Below are 16,719 nucleotides of genomic sequence, written 5' to 3'. Positions count from 1 at the left end.
AGAAGAAAAGCACTATTGTTGTATTGAGCTGCAAGCTAAACTAGGCTACTTTTTTCATGGGTACCATATTACTTGAACAAATGACTTAAAACCAAAAAATGACTATACAGACTTGAGTATATGGCAGACAATTTCTCAAAAAATAAACATAGTATGCCTGTCACTTCAAGGAAAACAACTGACAGTAATTGTTGCCAGTAGTGAAATTCAGCTTTCAAGCAAAAATGAGAATTTTAAAAAACTTGCATCTGCCACTCTGAGCTTGACACAGAAGCAATATTAGCAAGTGTAATTTTCTGATACTAAATAATGAAATATGAAATATAATTTTTCTATTTTTCAAATTTCCCAGATGACCAATGTAATATAAAATTATGCATGAGTAAAAAAAAAAAAGTAAAAATTCAAAGCACAAGATAGATTTTACTGTAATAGAGTACAAAATGTTCATTGTTTTGGTGTCAGATTCCACATTGTAACTAACATCTAAGAAACTACCAAGAGTTTTGGTGCCCTGTCAAAGGAGGAGATCCATAGTATCTATAAAGGCTATACATTCTCCTCTCACTTTCAGGTATATACTGACGTGAGGCCAGATTTTCTCATATACATCAACTAAAACAACAAATTCAAACAGATCAAATGCAGAAGCAGAGATGAGAATCCACTGTTTTCTACTGAGCCACATGCAAGAGATGTGCAAAAATGTACAGAAGGCAAAGAACTCTGAATATTCAGAACTGTTGTGAATGCCACTCTTCTCACTAATTTTTAAATGTAATGGGCTTTTTAATGTCATTTGTAGATGCATTAATAGATACATTTTTACAGTGGTTCTCAATTTTAATTTCTAACCTGATTAATATTGATGAATAAAACCACAAAAACAAAAGCTTTTTGAGGTCCTTAGTAATTTTTAAGAATGTAATGAGGTCATGAGACCAATCTGTTTTGAGAAATGCTGACTATTAAATCTCAGTAGGAAGAGAAAGCAATAAGCAGAGAACTGATATTTATTGAGTGCTTGGTAAGCAGTGGGCTTATGTCTTAGAGTTCTTAAATCCTTATTATTTAGTTCCCATTTTACAACTAAAGGAGGAAAAAAAAAAACAGACTCCATCAAGATAAATATATTTTTTCCATCTTAAGAAATAAACTCTTGCTTAAGATCATTTACTTATAAATATCAGTGCCAGAATACAAATCTAGATTGAACCAATCTCCAAACTAGACAACTCGGCCAGGGTGTGAGATCAGATAATCAAAATAAAGGCCTAGAGATCACCAGGAAATCATGAAATTATGTTCATTTATACTGTTTACAGGGACAGTCAAACAAAAAAAGACAAGAGTTCCATGATTATGACCTGGTCTCTTGAGTCAGCCTGCCCGCATGCAAAGACAAACTCCACCACTTAACCTCTCTGAGCCTCCATTTCTCCATTTGCAAAAATGAGGAAAATATTATCATCTACTTCACAGTATTGTTGTAATGATGAAGCAGGTAACTGTACATGGACTAGCTCTGGGTACACAGTAAGAATTCAATACATGTTTATCGCTATGATGAAGGTGGCTGCTAAGTGACATATGTACTCCCTATGGTTACTAAGAGAAAAATGAGGCATCTTCAAAGTAACTTCAGTTATTTGGCTCATTTATTTATGTTAAACATTAGTTCTCAGCAAGGAAAGATTAAATTATTAATGCACAACAGTTTTGAATATTCAAGAACATTCATGTACTCATTAATTCCACAATCATTCACTGAGTTCGAGTAAAGTGTCATGGTAGGGATAAGGTATTCAAAGGTGAACATGGTATGGATTTTATCCCAGAATTGGTAAGCGGACTCCACACAAACCTGAAATACAATGAATTCTAAAACTCCTTTTTATGCCTGTTAAGAACAAATGGCAAGTGGAACGCAGTATATACACCGCAGTCTAGGCATGTGTGTTGACGTGCATTTGCAGAATGTCTTTCCTTTATTTAAATCTCAACACTTCTGTGCTTTCTTAACAAAACTTCCAAGGGAAAAAAATTTAAAGAATGTAGCTTGACCAAAAATAATATTCTTATCAAAAGTATGCTGAAATTTTCTATATCAAAGGTGCAAAGTCATCAAAATTAAGTAATTATTTTCAATGCCACAAGAAATGGGAATTTAGAAATTGAAAATTTAGGCAAATGACATGTTGGAATTTTGCAGTGTTTTTTCTATCATTCCCACACTTCCAGAAGATAAAACTGATTCACTGTTCACAGTCTGCTTAAAGAAAAATAAAAATAAAACAAAACCTTCCAGACATTAAAAAAAAAAAAAGAAATGGGCATATGAAGACTGATTTAACTTTGCCATGTTGCCTCTCCATCCACTATTATCTTTACCTAGTTCATTTACTTTAAAACCTAGCATAATTATCAATAAAAATAGAATGAAAGCTCTGGTTTATAGTGAAAAGGCCCTCTGATTAAAGAAATTAAAGGAAACAGTAAACCTGAAAGAATCTGAATTTACAAAAGGTTTATTTAAATGCCATTCTCTTTAGAAATCCTATTGACTGTTTTTTCAATGTATTTGTTGCTTTGTATTAGAGAACTAAAAATGGAGAAATAATGTAAATTACAGTTAAAAAAGCTCTGGCTTCAAGGTCAGACAGACCTAGATTTCTCCTCTAAAGATACCAGTGAATAATTATATGATCAGGATTAAGTTACATATATGCTCTAAAACCCCAATTTCCTCAATGGACAAAATGATAATAAAACCCACCTCCCAGAGCTGATGGACTGGTTAAACCCATAGCACACCAGGGCTTTCTCATAGTAACTGTCCTAGTTGTCGTCATACTTCAAAAGCAAATCGACCTGTTATTCTAATCCTAGGTTAAAAAAACAGATTTAGATTACACCCAGCAAATTTCACATTTTTTTCCCTCTTCTCCAAAGACCATTTAACTTTGTCACAAAAACACCATACAATTAGCACCAATTGCTGTTTTAGACACACATGCATACCCAATAGCAAGATGGTGTTGCATTTTAATCCAGCACTGTATAAAAAGCTTGAACAGTGCCTTCTTGCCCAGGATAAAACAAGAATTTCAGTCCCTTCAAAGGCTCTATATTTACAAACTTTTAGTTAAAGGAACAAACATTTAAAAGCTGTTATTGTACCAAAAATAAAGTATTTGAAATTCCTACAGTAAATAAACTTTATGGTAAATGTAAAAACATGAGCATCAACTCCTTCTCTTCTAACTTCTCCTAGATAATGTACATTAAAGTCCCAAGAAACAAACACTTTCCTGTTGGGCTGCTGCAAGGCACTAACTATCAAAAACAAAACCATTTTAGAGGTTAAAAAAATATTTTTTCTGATTTTCACAGGCAACATCAACTGGGAAGAATTCCATTCGATTTTTAGATAATTCCGTTAACAGGGTCAAGTCATATTTTCTTTCCCTCTGTTCCCTCTTTCCCACTCCGAGTCATAATTTAACCTAGGCATTCCTGAGAGACAGTAGTCATTTCCCCTTCACTGACAGCAAGGCTAGAGATGAATCATCTTCATTTCAGTTTCAAATTAGAAACTACAGACAGAAGGGTTTTGTTTTTGTCATTTATATGAGTAATAAAATGAAGCTGAGGAAACACAGGCATCTCTGCTCCTTGAGACATGAATTGCACAAAACAGCATCTTTCTGATAACCAAAGTCAAAACAGAGTAACAAAATTCTCAACTTCCATAACTATAAACTTACCATCAATCCAAACAAATATAAATGTAAGAAACGGGGCTGCTGCTATTATTGCTTAAAAGTATACCTCAACACTTTGGCCATGAACTTGATGTGGCAGTCTTACAAATGCAGTGGAGTGGCTCTTCAGGCAGGCCCCAGGAGAACAGTGTTCCCTCCACACACTCTACTTACATCAGGTATTTGAAAATGACCCTCTGAAGAACACAGGGACTACCTGTTTCACTAGGTTTTATAAAATGTGCTTCTATTTTAAGACAGAGCATCAGAAAAAGAAAAAAAAAAAAAGATGCACAGGGCACACTACATGTACCCTTTGGCAGAAAAGCTACTACTAAATTAGTGTGTATTCTGAGTGTATTTCCTTCTTAGAAAGATGAAAAAAAAAGTCTTTTGAAGCACAATTCACATGATTTACAATTATAATTGAGGGTCTTATCCAACAAAATGTTGACCTTAGTTTTATCATGTGTTTTTTACTACAATTTTTAAAATGTCAAGAAATAAATATAAAGTGTCTGTTAAAATACTGTATTGTAATAGGATGGTTAAAAGATAAACAACATGATTTCTACTTGATGCAACAAAATTCAATAAAGGAAGTTAAAAGATGATACAAAAAAAAAAATACCCTCAAAAAACAAAAAGCCTTACTTTAGAAAATCCTTCACAATCTGGCACCAAAGTTTCCTCTCTTGCCAATAGCCTCACATGTCCTCTTGTTCTATAATACAGGTACGTGCGTAATCTGTTCCAAGGTTTCTCAGCCTCAGCACTGAACTCATTCTAGACCCAAGAATTCTTTGTTTTGCGGGGCTATGCTATGTTGAGGATGTTCAGCAGCATCCCTGGACTCTGCACTCCAGTAGCATTTGCCTCACCACCCACCACTGTGACAATCAAAAATGTCTCTAGACATTGTCAAATGTCCCCTGGGGAGGGAGAATGTAAAACCACCCCATCAGGAACAACTGCTCAGTACTCTTGTATCCACTGTTCCCAGCACCTGAATTATTTCCTCTATCTCTGCAGAAAACTCCTATTCATTTTTCAAGACCCATCTTACATGTTACTTCCAGTGTAAAGTTTTCCTCTTATCAAAGATAGTAATTTCCTCCTCTTTCTTCCTCTTACACCACTCCCCTTCTTGATTTTTCTATTTAATTACGTAAGACTATAGATGTCCTATCCTTCCCTCTAGGATAGTGAGAACCTCCAGCTTACTTATTCATTGTATTTTTGTTTTAGGTGTTCAACAAAGGCTTATTAACAAATGATTATGAGTTTTCTATAAAAACATCCATGAGCTCCCATAACTCTCCCACTTGCCAAAGGAAAATCTGGTGCACAGAATGATATCTCCCACTGAGCAATATATAATTCTCTAGTTCTTTTGTGCCTTTGTCCTTGGAAATGAGGATTAAACTATATATTCAATTTTAGTTACCCAAGATCCTTAGTATATCAAATTTTCTAATAATTTTATTTGGTCTCTTTAGATAGACATTTGCATCATCGATTAGTCACTCCTTAAGGAGCTGTTCCAAATTCTTTTGGGAATGTGAACAGATGAAATTTAAAAACACATAAATATAAAACAACAATTTTATAACATGAAGAGTGTAATTATCAAGACTAAAAATGAAAAAATGACTGAATTACTCTAATCAATATTGAACAGTAATTTCCAACACTAAATCTATGTTAAATCTTTCCAATTATTTTAAGAGATGTTATAAATTTTCCTATGAAAAACTCAGAAAATTCTGGCTCCAGGTTTTTTTTGTATACACACACACACACACACACATATTATGTATCTACATGATATATACAAGCCAACACTTCTGCGAGAAAAGTGAATTAACCAGGAACCTGGAAATGTCAAACAAGAACAGCAACAAAATACCAAGTGTCACACTCCAAAAAGGCTAGAAATCACTGACAAAGAGAAACCTCCAGAATATTCTGTGCCTCAAGGCTAGTTTTCCCCATCAGCAGCTTGGGAAACCTGTAATTGTAACCTGAATACCCACGTTGTTTCTTTTCTTCAATATCAGAATTGGTATTTGTAACCATGACTCAAAAAAAAAATCTTAGCAATGACAATTTCTAAGGATTAGTCCTAAGTTTCTAATGAAATTTACAGTTTTAATTCATCATTTTCCTACAAATAACTCAGGGTAAAAAGACAATTTAATTTAGTGCCTATAGTCGATTCAGAAAGCAAGGAAATTAATGAATCAGGAAAGCAAGATCCACCTATAATGGACTACAGAAACGTCATGGAATAAATATGCAAATCCAACATTCTCATGGTTGACAAGTTTCTATTATTATACTGCTAACGTGTTTATTTCCTCCACAATAGCTGGATTTTTGTCATGAATATGCATCAGGCCCTGCAGTTATTAGCTGTGATGACTAGGTGACAGTGAGGAAGCTACTTGAGAATTTGCACTTGACAGATCATTGACACAAAGTCACAGTTCCTTTTTTTTTTCCTTCCTCACTTAAACAGGAATCATGTAAAAGGAAATGAACTGGAGCTATTAGAGATTATTCAGGTTTAATAGCACACATCCTTTTAGCTGGCGGTTAGAACAATACACAATGTGGCAGAGTTAAACAGAAGCATCAATTATACTCTCAGACCTGTTAATATTTTTGACAATATTTAAATAGCACATCCCTTCAGGGCATGGCTTTTTTGCCCTCTCAGTTACACACCTGTCAAGTATTTAATTTGCCAAAGGGAAACAGTTTGATTTCTAAGGGCAGTCTTAATACTGAAGATGCAAAATGGTAAAATTAAACATAATTGAATAGAAGTAATGAGAAGCATCTAAGGGGAAAAAAATAGTAGGCTTAATTCAACATGACATGTCAGCAGCTGTCATTAATACAACAGTATGATCATGTTCCCAATATGGTATGTATACCTTGGGCTTTTCAATTATTCACTTTATTTGCTTTTTAAAAAACAGAATGATGGCAGAGGAAAATCGAAGGGTGTCAACATTTCCAGCAATACTAAGAAAAGATGGGGACAGTAACTCGCACCCATCATGCACGTAAAATTACATATTTGAAAATATAATTTAGGTATAAAATAATTTTTAAAAATCTAGCCATTCATCAGATTTGTATAACTGCTGGATTAAAAGCACAAAACAAATTTCACTCCTAAAATGGATTAAATACTAAATTATAAATATTAATCAATTTACAACAGTAAATTATATAAAAATTTAAATCTAACATAACATCTAAAATATTTAGGTTTAAACTTTAAGATAAAATAATAAAAGTTTGTGAAAATTTTCTCTAGTCACACAAGGAAAAAAAATTGGTTAAATTAACAAAAGAAACTGAATTGATAAAGAATGAAGAATAAACTGAAGAATCACAAAAAATGTGGGAAGTATTGATGGCTTCAACCAACATTAAGCTCCTGGCATCTAGGGACTAAATTTTTACCTTTGTGAAGTGATGGGGAGAAAGGGGATGTGAGACAAGTTGTGGTTAAGGGTAAGGGCCATGTCTTGAGAGCCAAGAAACCCAAATTCTAGTTCTGGCTATACTCTTCTAAACTCAGCTGTGCTAATAAGCAGAAGGAAGAACTGATGGTTTCCTTGGTCCCTTTTAATATTTGGAGAGGTGACCAATAAGCCAAAGTCCAAAGGCATGTTAAGATATGTTTACATAATTCACAAACATCACAGCCTACTTAGCCTCAAAATACAGTTGACCCTTGAACACCCCAGGGCTGCAGGGGGCAGGAAAGACAGATGGGGTGCCAACCCTTGCAAAGTTGAAAATACAAGTATAACTTCTGACGGCCCCCAAACTGGACTGATAATAGTCTACTGTTGACTAGAAATTGTACTGATAACAAAAAAATTCAATTAACACATTTTGTATATTGTATGTATTATACACTGCATTTACAAAAAAAATATATTATTAACATCATAGGGAAGAGAAAATATAATTATGATATATAAACATATTTATTGAAAAAAATCCACATATAAGTAGACCTGTGAAGTTTAAACTCATGTTGTTTAAGGGTCAAATGTGTATTAGCATCTATCATTAATATAGTAAGATCACAATGAACAAAGTCACAGACTGCTGCAACCCAATGTCATATCATCTACCAACTGGAAGCAGGTTGGAGGGTTAGCCACAGTGAATCTGCAGGTCTCATTCATTCAGAGGTTTAAATTACTTCATTAACTATTCATTAACACATACAAAAAATCATCCTTTCAGAGAAGCTCAATATATTATGCTATAATTTCCAAAGAAATTTCAGTTAAATCCCATGGTACCCAAGCAGTTTTAGACCCCATACTCTGCTTCCCTTCAGAAATAGTAAAACAAGCTCAACAACAAGTAGTAGGCCCACTTCCCTCCTCCTCTCAGCAGGCATGGTGAATACATATGCTATTTCTCTTACATGATGCTGGCTGGAAGCAAAAATTCGATAGTTACCTCACTGGACTAATAGTATTTCCTCACATACTTACTAGTACTTTTTCTTTCAATTTTTCCTCTCCTTCTAATCATATTTTTATATAATACAATAAGAGGAGAAGATACTTGTTCAACATCTTCACACTCTCTAAAATTCAGGTAATTTTCCACATCATAATTACACTTATACTCATGATATGGGTTTCTCCAAAAGCTTGCCAATCCATTCTGAAAATAAGAAGCTAAAACCAATCTTTTCCATAATTTACAAAGGAAACAAACACAACTACATACAACAAAAAGACCTCTTTTTCTTAAATCATTGTCAGGGCCTTTAAAATCATTAAGCAGAAATTCACTTGAGAAAAAATATTTGTAAAGATTCTTTTTGATCTACTTAGATAATTGGTTTTTTTTTGGCTAACAAAATATCTAGATTAAGAAGTTACAAGACACTGAACAAATTTCTCATCTATTGCTACTGTTTGTTCTTTTTGCATTTGAACACTTTTTTTTTAATTGGAGCTGTTATTTTACTAAATTATGAAATTCATATTCAGGTTTCATTTTAAACTTTTAAGGCATAATATTTGCTAGCAAGTCATCCACAGCTATTGCATTAATATTAATTAAAATCATCAGAATGAGAATTAACTTGGACTGAAAGCATAATGAGACTGACTTCAAAGCTTGTGAGGATAACAACCATTTAAAAAATATTTTTTAAAAACCTGAGTCACTAAATTAAATAAGTTCAAAGACTATGACTCCAGTTTTCATTCTGTCATTGTGATATGTTTTAGCTTTAATATAAATGCCAGGAGGACTTCTTAATGCTCATAATTTTTACAGAAATAAAACACTGTGTTCCATTTAGAAGTTCTAATGTTTACCGCCATCTGATGCTGTCATGGGAGCAATTGCTACTTACACTCTTCTAAGAAGTGAGAATTGCAATTCCTCTAACTGATGACAATGTAATTATTCCTTCTACTGTCAAAATAGAGGTGATTTCCCTTCCTCACACACATGATTACACATGCAAACCCAGGCTCCTCTGAAACCTTGTAAGTGTACTGAATGTCTGAATCTGAATGAGCAAGATCACATAAACAATGAGTCTTAGTGATGACAGGAACCAAGTCTACAGCCACCCACCCTAAACATATTTTTATCAGCCCATTCTCCAGTAGAAACTCATTCTTCTGCATCTACACTGCTGCAACCCAATGTCATATCATCTACCAACTGGAAGCAGGTTGGAGGGTTAGCCACAGTGAATCTGCAGGTTTCATTCATTCAGAGGTTTAAATTACTTCATTAACTATTCATTAACACATACAAAAATCATCCTTTCAGAGAAACACAAGACTTCATGAGATCCATGTCACACCATGAAGGCCTCCTCAGGGAGCACCGTGTCCTACCTGGTCTTTCAGCTGCTGTACTGATGTCTGAAGGTTCAGAATCTGACTGAAGAGCGGGCTCTGCAACACTGACTTGAGCAGATTCAGTTTGTCTTCGTTTGCCACATCCCCACGCTCACGCAGCTTGGTCTGCAAGCGTTCAGCTGCCTGCAGGGCCCGATTTTTGTCTAAACCAAAAAGCAAAAGACAGGCATCAAACCTTGCTTATGGAAATACTAAAACTATTCCTTTTGAGAGCTCAAAGTGACTCAGGAAAAATGGAGGGACTAAAACCTGTCACTGTAAGTATAATCTTCAAATCTTGAAGCTTCTAGTAAGAAAGCTTGAAAGCATGGAACCAGTTATAGTGCGCATGCTACATGCAACTAATTGTCAAAGACGAATTCAGATGAAGCATACCTGAATTCCAATACTAGCTATTTCAAATCTCTCATAAAAACTAATGAAAACCAGAAATTATGACAATATTGTAAATCAACTATACTTCAAAAAAAAAACTAATGAAAACCAAACACTGTGATGTTGTAAATGCTAATATTTTCATTTTTTAAATAATTTATATTCAAGAAAAATTAGAAATAAAACTAATAAGTGGAGGTGAATAACATCACTGATGAGTTATCTAAAATATGACAATTTCATATATTAAGGAGCAAAGCATTATAAACTTGTGAATTTACTTGAAAATATATCACAATAAGGCCTATCTCTTCAAAAACACAGCATTTGTTACTTTAAATGTCTTATTACTCCAAAATTAAATAGCACATGTATGTATGCAAAAACAATACAACTCAAATATTTATTAATCACCTTGAATCAGGCACAAAGTTGCAAAGGTAAATATTTTCAACAAGTGTATCCCTAATAATCCTAGCATCTTACATGCATGCTTCCATAGATAGTGAGTTTCTACCACAAATAATAGCCTAAAAATCCCAAAATTCACGCTTGCCCTCCCTCTCTCCCTCGCTCTCTCACACTTTCTCTCCCTTACTTACAAGTGAAACAAAATGCATTTTAAAAAATGGAGGCTGCTCAGATATACGTCCTAATAGATTCATGATGGTATAAGGGCATACATTAAAATATATTGGCCATATCGTAGTAATTAAAATGAGTGATAATTTGAGTTCCCACTGTGATTCAGCAGGATCAACGGCACCTCTAGAATGCTAAGACACAGGTTTGATCCCTAGCCTGCCACAATGGGTTAAGGATCCAGCAGTGCCACAGCTACAGCAGCAGGTTGCAACTGTAGCTCGGATCTGATCCCTGGCTTAGGAACTTCGTATGTTACGGAGCAGCCAAAAAAGAAAGGGAAAAAAAAGTGAGAATTATCACCAGAGACATTCTCTATAGCACCAAATGTAGAATTATGCAGGAATAGGGAAACTAAAGACATGAATTCACACTGACCACGAGTTCACTCACAAACACAAATAACATTTACTCATATGCAGGATTTTAAAAGCAAATAATAATAAAATTACACTTGAGAAAATCACCCTGGTTCATATTTCTCAAGGTTATTCTCAGAATACAAATCTAGTATTAATTCCCATGTCAATTTCTAAAAGGTGTACAACTTAGTAATAATTTACAGAATGAAGATTATAAGGTAATGGTTTAAATAATCCAGTATGTCCCCTCTGCGGCCCACTTTCTTATTAGGAACTTTCCTATGTGGACTTGAAGCCTCTCTGGTAGAAAATAGGTGATGAAGGAAATGTACACCCATGCATTCTTATTACAGGCATAGTACCAAGAAGAAATGTCACAGTAATGATGCCCATGATCACAAAAACAACTCTTTCTCCTTTCCTGGCGCCCACTCTCCCCCACCCTCAAAATCTGCAGGTGTCAATGTACTAGCCATGATCATCAAGGTGCCACCATCAAGTGAAATCGAGATACTTCCCAATAATCAGACCCAAAGAGGTCTCTGGAAAGGGCAAAGGCTGCAGTGTCAGGTGAAGGATGACGAGGAACTGGGTGTAACGTACCTGATATACCTAAAACTAGTTCTATTAACAAGTTTCTCTAAAAGTAAAGAGGAGTGTGAAAAAATGATTAACACATGAGCTTAGAAAATCTGAGTATTTCAACTTAAATTATCTCATGTAGAAACTAAACTTCTATAAATTTTCACTTAAGTTTGTCAGCCTACATGTTTGGTACTATTATTTTTATCAACTTAAAACCAAAGTTCGGTACTATTTCACCTGCCATGAATAAAGTCAAAGTAAGACACTGGCAATATCTTTCAATATTTAAAATACTTTCTGGCACTATCCAGAAACAAACATTAACCAGAATTGGTTAATAAATCAGAACTGGGTTTATACTGAGCTTTATTAAAATCCATAATTGGTAGAACATTTCATATGCTTTAAATTTTTGCTTACAAATGGTATATTTTTTCTAACACTTCATATGAAATCATCCAAATATAGAAACCCATTACCACAGTATAATGATAGTGAATAAAAATTTTTTACATGAAGATTACCATAGACAGAATCCTGGTATGTAGAGCATACCATATTTCAAAGATCCCAATGGAAGGAGTTTCAATTATTATAAAAATAGGAAGAAATAGGTCTTACCTATAGTTTCTAACATTTTTTCCCAACTTCAGTATTCTTCTCTACAAGGATTATAAACAGCAACTACAATGGAACTCTAGGGAGAAAAGAAATTGGAATGGTTATGTTTTAGAACTTTTAGATTATATTCTAAAACTAAGTACACTAAAAAGCATTTGATACTACTATGAGTCCTTTGACCATTAAAATCTTGAGGTAGCTTAGCTAAGACAGATTTCCTCACAAGCAAAAAAAAGTAACAGTGCTAGGATTTATTCAAAATTATCTTGTATTTGTAGGCACATAATCTGTTTTAAGTAAGACCGTAGAAGTATCCAAAATATTTCCTTAAGAGCTTCTCAACATCAACCACTAAAACTTTGGATTGCCTTACAGATCCTTATGCAGAGAGGGTATGAGAAATTCTGTAGGCCAAAAAAAAAAAAAAAAAAATTAAAATGTAAAAAGGAGAAGATGTGATCCTGCCCTTGGCTCACAGTCTTAACTGGGAAAACAATACAGACACACCAATTAAGAAATGAATTGTGGACTTCCCATCGTAGTGCAGCAGAAACAAATCTGACTAGGAACCATGAGGTTGCTCGTTTGATCCCTGGCCTCAATCAGCAGGTTAAGGATCTGGCACTGCCATGCGCTGTGGTGTAGGTCACAAATTCAGCTCCACTCTGGTGTTGCTGTGGCTCTGGTATAGACTGGCAGCTGTAGTTCTGATTGGACCCCTAGTCTGGAAACCTCCATATGCCATGGGTGTGGCCCTAAAAAACAAAAAAAAAAAAAAAAGAAATGAATCATGACACTCAAGCAGTAAGTTTGAGAATATATTAAATCATGGACGAAAACCTAAATAAAAGAGAGCACAATGTTAAAAAGATTCTTTAAGTTTTCAAAATACCCTCCTATGTATAATATTCTGTCTTTCCACTCAAAAAAACCTTCTCGGAGTTCCCGTCGTGGCGCAGTAGTTAACGAATCCAACTAGGAACCATGAGGTTGCGGGTTCGGTCCCTGCCCTTGCTCAGTGGGTTAATGATCCGGCATTGCTGTGAGCTGTGGTGTAGGTTGCAGACGCGGCTCAGATCCCGCGTTGCTGTGGCTCTAGTGTAGGCCGGTGGCTACAGCTCCGATTCAACCCCTAGCCTGGGAATCTCCATATGCCGTGGGAGCGGCCCAAGAAATAGCAAAAAAAAAAAAACCTTCTCAACGTCTTCAGTTCACACAGATCTCATCTTTCTCTGATGATATTCATCTGGACTCTTTGAAGTGCAGGTACATATCTCCATGGACAATATCCACATTACTAACCCATCTTTAATCTCTGCTGTCCAGCAACTCTTCACAATTGACTCCAAGTTACATCTTGGCCTTGTAGAAAACCCTGACATCAGGAAGTCAGTCATCATTCCTTCAGTGGAGAAAAGGAATCTACTACAAGACATCCTCACTGTTCACCTAGAAGATGAGGTAGGGGATTTCTCTGAGAAGCAAGAAGTTGTCCTTTGTAATCTCTTTAGGAGAGAATGCATTTGGGAAAAAAGAAAGTATGTGATGCATATGAGCAGTTACACAGACCATCAATGCCTGCAATCAACTCTGTAACAGCTGAGAGCAGTACTTATTGACTTTCCTTAACCCAGTTTAAAACATACAGTTTAAAATAACAATTCCATTTCAAACAGACAAATAGCTCAACTACTGGCACTTGTTTTTAAAAATGCCCTGGTATCAGGAAAAGAGGGCCCTAGCTCTGACCTGGAATTGAAACCAAATGAGTGGTGTGGACCTTGAGCAAGGGGCCTATCATCTGAACCACAGTTTCCTAGAAAACACATTCACTCACTGGGTATGATGTGCTAAGTCAATTAAATAAAATATACCAATTTCCAGCTCACTGTAAAACTCCTAACTCTAAAATATATAATTTAGGATTAATGTTGAGCCCATATCAATGAGCATTCCAATGCCAGGCCTTGTATGGTTTCATGGGGAAAAAAATACAGGGAGGTCTTAAACTAGTTATATTTTTGTTCTTATTTACAAGAAGAACATAATATTTCATAAAACAGAATACTACTAGGTCCCCTCTCAAAAAAGTATTAATTTCCGTCAGTAAAATAAGAAAGAATGATATCCCAACATAAGGAAACCCAGTCTACAAAGGTATATTTAATGAAACTGCCCAGGAGGAAGCATGATAGCAATGAAAGGGCATGGACAAGGGAGTCATGGACCCGAGTTCAAATTTCAGCTTGACCACTTACTAGCTACAGGCCTTTGTTAAGTGAGTTACCTGCCTTTTTTTAACTTGAAAATCTCTAATCATAAGTGAATGATAGTCATAAAGTTTTGAAAGGGTAAACTTATATGCATGAGTGCTTGGTATGCACAATAAAATTTAGTTCTATCCTCTTTCCCCTATGAAAAATTAATTCAGAAAGATAAATAGTATTCATGATGTGACAGGGGAGGGGAGCAGCCTATGGATTTAGAGGCCCACTGATTTATGAAGAGTCTGCAGAGAAAGTACAGAGTAAGCATTTCCCAACTGAGAAAGAACACTGTCGTCCAAAAAAGTTCACCCACAAGTCAGTTATGCGGAAGCAGAATTACTATTTTTTCCCCCAGAGAAACCCTTATAATCAAGACTGGAAAAAAAAAAAAAAAAGGCTCAATTTAGCTGCAAGTCACTGACATTAGTTCCCAGATAAGAGCTTTATTCCTCTGGATTTCACTGACAAAAAATTAGTTCCACAGTTTGTCTTCTCTTCTCTGATGTCCCTAAAATAAATACACAGCTCTTCTGATTTCACCATTCATAATCAGAACAGAGACAAGAGGTTAAAAAAATTGTTCCTTTCTATGTCCTATACCCCTATGACAAGCATTCAGTTCTAAGAGTAAAGCTCATTTGTCATCACAGAATTTTGGAGAAAGCGAGATGGAGTCCACTTCCATCATACGGCAGACATGAATTCTCCTCTACACCCTTTCACCACCCCACCATCACCCTTCCCTCTTTACCTCTTCTCTGTATGGAAACAAATGTGCACCTGGATGGTTAAGAGTAGGCTACAGCCAATGGGTAAGAAACAAAAGAAGTTTCAATACCTGTCAGAAAAATGCTAAGTTCTCTAGCTTTTTCTGGGCAATTTATGCTGGCAGTGATGAATCCAGAGACCAGTAAAGAAAAGAAGTAAGATATGGATACAGTAACAAACAGATTGGCTCAGAAAGGGCAGGCACACAACACTTACTACACTCAAACTCAGGTGTGTTTCAAAGCATGTCATCTAATTAAGTTAAGCTTTAATCCTCACACAGGCTACTCACAGTACAAACGTGGAAACTGAGGCACAGAGAAGTTAAATAACTTGCCCCACTAGTAAGTGATGAAGTTAAGATTTGAAACTGGGCAGTGTAATGTATCTTCTACAATATGCTGCCCCTCAATAAGAAGATTCACCTTACCCATTCTCTTTCCTCTATCCAAGTTCAAAACTGTGCATATCTTGCTCTACACAGGAGAAACTAAAGAAAGACATAGGGACCCAGAGTAAATGAGGTCAAATGAACTGGTACAGACAATTCAACACAGTCAACAATCCACACAAAGGTATGAACAAGTTAGAATGAAGTATTTTAGAAACTATAGGTAGGTACATCAAAGAAGGATCAGTAATATTCACCATAATGTCCATAAATGTACAAATCACTTTTAAAAATACAAGATTTTAAGAAAAATTCCCAAGAAAAAATAAGCACATTATATCAATATTCAAAGTACATTTAAAAACGTGGTTATTCTATTTCAAAGTACTAAATCCTTCAACAGAATAAGTATAGCCAAACAGCATAGCAAATACTAGCTTCTATACAGTAGCCCCTCTGGCTACTGTTCAGATATTCTGCTTATAGCTGTATCGCTACTTAGTTATAACTGAGCCTGTTTCAGTAGCCATGACACTCAGAACTACAGGGCATACTAGCAATGGTTCGGTGAATTCAGTACCTATGAAACACTACAGTGCTAGGCAAATGCAATTTCCACAGTTCTTCTGAGTTTTTAAAATTTTGTGTCAACACAAGGTGGTCAGATTCAGCAAATAAAAATACAGGATACAAGAATTAAACCTGAAATTCAGATAGGTAAATAAATTTTTAGTATAAGTATATCCCATGCAATACTTGTCAATGTCATAGAGTCAATAAACTCATATTAAATACCAACTTGATTGTCTGAAACTCAAATTAGCCAGGCATCCATTATTTTATTTCTATATTTATTAGCTTAGAAACAAATCAAATTTCAAAAATCTTTTTTAATTCAAGGACTTTATGCTTCCTGTAAAACTTTAATATGAGAGAGTTGCCAAATCCTTAATAAATCTCCAAAGATTTTAGCTATAACCATATGATTCCCCAGAAACTGGCTGATAACAC

The 16,719-nt window shown here is 35.1% G+C and overlaps 1 protein-coding gene across 7 annotated transcripts in view; it reads right to left on the bottom strand.

Annotated features, from left to right (window-relative positions):
- MPDZ (multiple PDZ domain crumbs cell polarity complex component) overlaps positions 1 to 16,719 on the bottom strand; it is a 170,091-nt gene that overhangs the window by 132,239 nt on the left and 21,133 nt on the right. For 6 of the 7 annotated variants that reach the window (XM_047767639.1, XM_047767642.1, XM_047767645.1 and 3 more), the window contains exons 2-3: positions 12,283 to 12,358; positions 9,674 to 9,840 (exon numbers count right to left, since the gene is read on the bottom strand). In XM_047767639.1, the coding sequence (XP_047623595.1) occupies positions 9,674 to 9,840; positions 12,283 to 12,298 (183 nt within the window). In that variant the 5' untranslated portion in view covers positions 12,299 to 12,358. Of the gene's footprint in view, positions 1 to 9,673; positions 9,841 to 12,282; positions 12,359 to 13,584; positions 13,724 to 16,719 lie in introns of those variants that run through there. The other variant, XM_047767640.1, reaches the window with a different exon arrangement.

The sequence above is a fragment of the Phacochoerus africanus genome, chromosome 2 (genome assembly GCF_016906955.1).
Source record: "Phacochoerus africanus isolate WHEZ1 chromosome 2, ROS_Pafr_v1, whole genome shotgun sequence".
NCBI classification, from domain to species: domain Eukaryota; kingdom Metazoa; phylum Chordata; class Mammalia; order Artiodactyla; family Suidae; genus Phacochoerus; species Phacochoerus africanus.
This window is presented reverse-complemented; position numbering and strand designations above follow the sequence as displayed.